A 6,724-nucleotide genomic window follows, 5' to 3' on the forward strand; every position below is an offset into this window, starting at 1 on the left:
CGCCTTTTAATGAGACACCAAAATGTCAAATTTTGGCAGTCAAATTTGGGATTTGAACTCTGGTGGGCTGGGGGTCCCACAGCCCTCCTAATCATCCAACCTCAGGTCGTACTTAGTACTTACTACGTCATGAGTCACAGTCGCAGCCCCTCAAAATGTTGTTGTATAGTGTTGGAAGCATCTTCTTGGATGCAAAATTGTTCTCGGGCAGCAGGTTGGGCTTTGAAACCAGCAGGCATAAGCAGTAACACGAATGGGAATTGGCCACCGTGTTTGCCTTCCTGATGTTGAGGGGCAAAATCAGGCCTTGTATTTCCAACAATCAGTCTATATAATTGTGTATATTTGCTGTTGCCGTGGTCTTGCTCGAGCTAATTAATGTGCCAGACCAGAATAACAACCTGGTACGTAGCTCAAGGCACGAGCACTCCGTCCTTGCACTGACTCGTGGTGGCCGCGGTAGGGAGTGCCTGGGCCTTCGATCGATCCATCAGTTGCCATCAAACTCTGTTGTCGATGCAGTGAGGTATTGCCAGAATGACTGCGGCCATCATCACATGGCTAAGTAACGTCAGAACCAGCTTTCGTTCGTTTTAGTTGACCTACCCGGTAACAATGAATGATATTTTGGTTTTGATTTTTATTTACGGTAGGAAATGTGATAAGAAGGAATATTGGGTTGGGTTTTTCAATCGTCAGAATCTGTTAGAGATTTGTTCGGCTACGGGAGCGCGTGCTGTATATGTAGTTATGTACGCCTCCTCCTCGTATCATTGGTGTGCTAGGATTTTAGATTTGTTTGCAACTTCGGATCTGACATTGGGACTCTGATCGATCTTCCCAAAGAAAAATACATCCGACCTGAATTCATCAACTGATCAACCGGCGACGTACGGCAGCATGGAGCGGAGCGCGCCGTCAGCGGTGCAGTGGTCCGACCTTCCCCACGAGCTTCTCGGCATCGTCCGCTCCAAGGTCAACTCCCTATCCATCGGCGTCCGACTTGCCGCCGTCTGCAAGACCTGGCACGCCGCCGTGTCGCTGCTCCCCGCGCCGCCGGCTCTCCCGCTGCTGCTCATCTCGCCGAGCGACTGGACAACGGAGACGCCGAGGAGCCTCTACTGCCCCGAGGACGACAGCGTGGTGCGAGTCCCTCTCCCACGCAGCCTCACCAACTCCATCTGGTACCACGGGTCCTACGACGGAGGCTGGATCGCCGTAAGGCCGACCCCGAAACCATGCCCGAGCGTGATCGTCAACCTCTTCTCCGGCACTGAGCTGACGCTATCCGAGAAGCACGAGGGGGTTTCATGTCCAGAGCGTTCCCCGCCATCCCCAGTCATATGGAAAATCATCTTCTCCCACGCCCCTACCTCCAGCAGCTGCATCCTCGCCGCAATGGCAACAGAAAATTTGATGCAAACCGATTCCAAGTTCTACATCGCGTTGCGGAGGCTCGGCTGCCCAGACGGTTGGCGGAAGATCCAGGGACACGACAAGGAGGGCATCGCGGACATCATGTTCTACCGAGGGAAGCTCTACGGCCTAACGCGCTTCAGTGAATGCCTACTCAGGCTTGACATTGGCGTGGATGACAATGGCGCACCGGTGGTCACGGCTACCCACCGGTTGGCTGTCCAAAAGCGCGACGGCCCTAAATCCACGGGCAAGAGAGTCAGTGAATTCTCTACCTACCTATTCGAGCTGCGTGGCAACCTCGCAATGGCGGTGAAGGCCATATGGTCGAAGCAAACTGACAAACCTTACTTCAGGGTGTATGAGCTCGTGGACACTACTAGTGCCGATGGTACACACATTTATAAGTGGTCGGAGGTGCATAGCTTGGGTTCCCATGCCTTGTTTTTGGGGCCAAGGTGCTCATCCAAGGCCGTGGATGTGCCGGCAGGTGGTCGTGGTGGCGTAGAGGCAAACCACATCTACTACACGAGCCATTACGACCTACGAGAAGGGGAAGATAAGCCGTGTGTGACGAGGTCCGTTGATGCTGGCACAATGTACTTCATGGAAGAGCAAAGCGTAGGCGACGGCTGCGGTGACATGGACCGGATCCCATCCCTAGGATACTATGTTCGGGGCAGCATTTATCTTCCCACGTGGTGCTTTCCTCCGGACATGTAGGGCCTATTTTATTAGGTTTTTATAAGAGGTTTGAAGGATAAGTTTTTAGAACCTTTTCAATGAGCGGTTTTGATTTGTCAGATTTGATCGTAAGTGTTTTTTTCTAGGATTTCTGTGCACTACATTTCCTATGCAAACTAGGAGAACTAGTTAGATGCAAGCGCATAATTTATTTATTTCTTATTAACACGATTTCAACCTATTAATCCACATCTCGATGTAGTAAATGAATATCCAAAGAATGGAACACCCTTCCATCTATGCAAGTTTTGTTTTGTGACATATCAATCGACATCTCGAAGAAGTGAAATAATTTTCAAGGAATTAAACACCCTCTAGTATACAACGTAATTTACGAGTTCGAACCTTAAGTCTGTAATTGTGCACAACACCCTCAAGCTCAATACCTGTAACGCGTTACCCGATTCGACAACATTTCAATACACGAAATGATCTTCGACTCGCTATGCCCAATTTTGATAAGCTAAAGTGATATGCATGTATGGCCCAGTCCAAATAACATGTATAGTTAGCATTTTTTTTGCGGGTAACACGTATAATTAGTTGATAGGCTAACTGAACACTCTGCCACTCTATCTGCTAATAAATCTCTTTCTGTCTGAGAAACGAGTCGATATATCATGGATCTCTTTTCAACATGATCTGAAGATATCGATGGCACCATGAAGCTAGAGAAATGACATTGGACTACTAGAGAGCAGGTAAACAGAAATAAGCAAAGGGAGTAATACGCACTGATTTGATCGCTTTAATGCCAGACATTGGACTATTGCAGCTGCATTACATGGAAAGCCAGTTTTGCTGTAAAATACAGGATCCACTTAAACTGATTGCAGCGCCTTACAGCATGTTAAGTTGATCAACACAAACCGACGATTCAACAACGCAGTGTAGACATAACTACATTACAGAGTTGGGACAATATTCCCGATCTCTCGTTTGTCCTTTTATCCTTCGGAGCATAATGATGGGGAACACCGCATAGGAGTGCCCAGGCAAAACTTTTCATCAGAATATCTTGGATTGTGCCAAAACAGAGGTAAAAAATCATTATCTCGGGAGATAGAAAGTACAAAACATTTGAGAACAATAACCAAGATCTGCAAATGATCAAATCAAGAGTAGAGGGGAGAGCCATGTTATTGACTGAATTAGGATGGAAAGGGGGTAAATAGCAGAAGCGAAGTGACAAATGCTCGGTTCCTTATCCTCCTTATCCATCCGAAGACAAATATAGCATGGAATAATGGTTATATAACTCCTGAGTCAAATCAAAGAATCTAGGAAAACCCAACAGTAAAATTTAATTACAGTGAGTCCCAAATCTTATATAACATAACCAAACAGCTAGTCCTCAAAAACTTAATTTTCTGTGCTTCGTCACATTTTTGTTTTATTTGAATTTACTGATAGGATAAAGGACCAGACAGGGCATCGAGAATAAAGATGTGCCAGACCAAGTAAGGCTGCCTCTTTCTTGATTACATGTTGCTGGAGCTAGAGCATTCTTCTGGCTACAATTGGCTATTCTCGATGCCACAGCGACAGAGCAGACAAGGGTCAGGAGATCAGAGTTCCAAACTGGCTGTTTCCCATGCATTTCTGTCTTAGAACTTGACGCAATTTGTACCAGTATGTCAGCCGCCTACACCTCAGCTAGGATCTCCCAGCGGCGGCCTTCTTCGTCCTCTCAGTTCCTTGCCCATCGTGGCGCCTTGTATCAATATGTTCCCAGTCAGCTTGAAATCCTGGAGGTTACTTCCACGAACAGCAGCTTCCTGTGAGAATGCAATTGTCAGGTCAGTCTAACTTTGCCCCTGGTCTCATGGGATGCAGAAAGACCACACTTAAAAAAAAGGAGCAGTTACTTTCTTTAGCACGATGAGGCATCAAAGCCAAACTAGGCACTCTCTGCCTTTCCGAAGTTGCAATAAAATATTTTTTTTCTTAAGCGCCTGCGTTGTACATGGTCTAATGGCCCAGTCTTCATTTATCAAGTAAAACAACTATATAAAAAGACTGTCAAATGGGACTGTGGTGGTAACATAATTAAATTCATCATGAAATTTATTTGAGTAATGTTTCACCCAGCTGCACTAGGGTACATGTGTGAAAAAAATAATGTAAAAGACCGACAATGGAGCACCTTCAGAATTGCCCAAGACATAGCAGCAAAACTTATCATCAGGGTATGCCTTTAATATTCAGTAGAGAAGAAACTGAGAAAAGAATAAGTAATGAGAGAGAAAGAACTTACAGAATTTCATCTGCAGTACACTGCCTATAGTGCATCACACGGTTAAAACAATCTGTTTGCCCTTTCTCGTACTAGTCACAAACAATGTACCGCTTCTACCAGAACTATCAAAATTCTATAGAAAAGAACATAGTGGCGCATGACGCCTGATTGTATCTATCATGATGCAAGTCGCCCAAACAAAACTCCACTAAATACCAGTGCTCCAAACCACTTGTTTGATACAAATCTGCAGAGTAGGAATTACATAAAATGAGCTCAATAATTTCATAACAGTGCAACAAAAAAACAAAGAGATAATTTCGTCTAGATCTCCATGATCTCAATGTAAAAAAAAAAAAAACATACTTTCTGTTGCAATCCACGCGGTCAGATAAGTCAACAGTTGAAATCTGCCATGCCAACTGTGGAGCTGCGGCTGTCAGAAGAGGGTAGTAGGGCCAACCTGTCAAACATGGTTAAAGTAGTCAATATATATTATTTGAAAACACTGTAATTTTTATAGAATATGACATTATGGTAATGAGCACCAACCAAGTTCAGCATTGAAGCCACTGAGTGCTAAGCCACCAATTGATGCAGCGCCAAAGGCACTGATCCATTGCTTGGTTGAATCTCCAAACCTTAATGCTGTGGACTTAACACCTACTTTGAGGTCATCTTGTTTGTCCTGACATGTATTCAGAAACAATCATAAGAAACCATGAAAATCCGATAAGATGATTGCTCAGTCTAGATATAAAAGGGCACCACTAGTTTAAAAAAATACCTGATGTGCATATATGGTATCGTATACCAATGTCCAGCATATACCAGCAGTATACAGAGGAAGGACAACTGCAGGATCTAGGCTCTCTTTGATAGCAGCCCATCCTAACAAAGCCCCCCAGTTGAAGGTCAAGCCAAGATATGCCTGAGGCTGTTAAAAAACGCAACAGAAGTAGTTTTAATGATCACTCTCTGTAAGAATAATTATGGTACTACAAACCTTGCATGCGTGTATTACATACCCAAAATGTGAACCTCTTCATCATGGGATAAGAAAACACCAAAAGAAGAGAAGATGCACCAAGAACACGGCTACATATACAAACGAGACAAACTTAGAGGATATCATAACTAGCTAGAAGCAGAATGCATCTGACAAGCTGTCATTCCTTTGGAGCTTGTGGAAATTAATATTTCAAAATAGATTATCAGACATGTATTCCACAAAATGTCAATTAATATACAGTTTGGTTTGGCTGGACACTGGAGAATCCAAGACAAGTCACACAAAGAAGTAAAACGAAAGCTACCTAAAATTGTTCAGTTGGAGAAGAATGCCCAATCCTAGCAGTAGCTGACATCCTAGGAAGCACACTCCCTGAGAAGAAGTTAGAACACCTGATGCGAAAGGCCTGCTTTTGGTGCGCTCAACCTACACAAGGAACATACCCATCATCACTTCATTACATGATCCACTACAGTGACATTATTTGCATGTTTTCACTAAGTTGTTTGTTTTAGCTGCTAGCCTGCTACTAAAACTATGGTCATGACATTGGATACTTAATTTTGCTACATTCTTGGTTCAACAGGTAAGCATATATAATACATCTAAACTGCAGTTGATCATTTTATCTGTTTTCACATTCACAAGAATCTGAAGGCAGTTTTCAGTAACACACAAAGCATGTGGTGTTGTCTCATTGTCTGCAACCAGAACAAATAAACTACACGGAAAAAGTAACCTTGTTATCAATGTCGCGATCGAGCAGATCATTCACTGTGCAACCAGCTCCCCTGAGGAGGACAGCTCCACATCCGAAGAGTGCCAGCATTTTCAAGTCAGGGAGCTCGCCCGGCATTGCTGCTATTGTGATTGACCTGCGAAGCCAGGGTTATAGGAGCTCTTCAACTCAGGATGAGAAGATGCAATGTCAGCTTAATATCAGATAACCATGCCAACATGTCTAGCGGTTTGTTGGACTGTAACAACAAAAGAATGGCCCCAATGAAGCTGTGAAGAAACCATACAACAGTAGCATGTTTGAGTCATGAATCGTTTAGATGGTTTTTATCTGTTGCTGATAAACATGGACTCGAAATTGAGCATCAAACCACAAGATTGAGCATGAACTCAAATTTTAAACAATGGTTGAACCTATAATTCGTCTCTGCGTGCAGTAAATCTGCAAATGTGAGCTCATGTTCCCATCTAGCCTCTAGTGGGCTGATCCTGCTCAGGGATGGTGTTCAGAGATGGCAATGGCGGTAGAAGCAAGCATACCACATGCAGGGCCAAGCGAGGAGCCAGGTTCCGAT

General features: G+C 44.2%; 1 protein-coding gene across 1 annotated transcript; it reads right to left on the bottom strand.

The window, feature by feature from the left end:
• Window positions 1-3,415: 3,415 nt before the first annotated feature.
• On the bottom strand, window positions 3,416-6,335 carry LOC124697478 (4-hydroxybenzoate polyprenyltransferase, mitochondrial-like). The gene is made up of 8 exons (XM_047230062.1): window positions 6,151-6,335; window positions 5,716-5,837; window positions 5,428-5,497; window positions 5,187-5,336; window positions 4,952-5,087; window positions 4,766-4,862; window positions 4,418-4,646; window positions 3,416-3,938 (listed from the first exon to the last, which is right to left on the bottom strand). The coding sequence occupies exons 1-7, from the start codon at window positions 6,265-6,267 to the stop codon at window positions 4,577-4,579; spliced, it is 762 nt and encodes a 253-aa protein (XP_047086018.1). The 5' UTR covers window positions 6,268-6,335; the 3' UTR covers window positions 3,416-3,938; window positions 4,418-4,576.
• Between the last annotated feature and the right edge of the window lie 389 nt (window positions 6,336-6,724).

The sequence above is a fragment of the Lolium rigidum genome, chromosome 3 (genome assembly GCF_022539505.1).
Source record: "Lolium rigidum isolate FL_2022 chromosome 3, APGP_CSIRO_Lrig_0.1, whole genome shotgun sequence".
Taxonomy (NCBI): Eukaryota; Viridiplantae; Streptophyta; class Magnoliopsida; order Poales; family Poaceae; genus Lolium; species Lolium rigidum.

Excerpts from the sequence above, each read along its gene's own strand:
- LOC124697478 (XM_047230062.1), bottom strand. The coding sequence starts at position 6,267 with ATGCCGGGCGAGCTCCCTGACTTGAAAATGCTGGCACTCTTCGGATGT. Across the intron at positions 5,088-5,186 it reads ATACCATATATGCACATCAG|GACAAACAAGATGACCTCAA; the intron begins GTATTTTTTTAA and ends AATACATGTCAG. Across the intron at positions 4,647-4,765 it reads CGCGTGGATTGCAACAGAAA|ATTTGTATCAAACAAGTGGT; the intron begins GTATGTTTTTTT and ends CCTACTCTGCAG.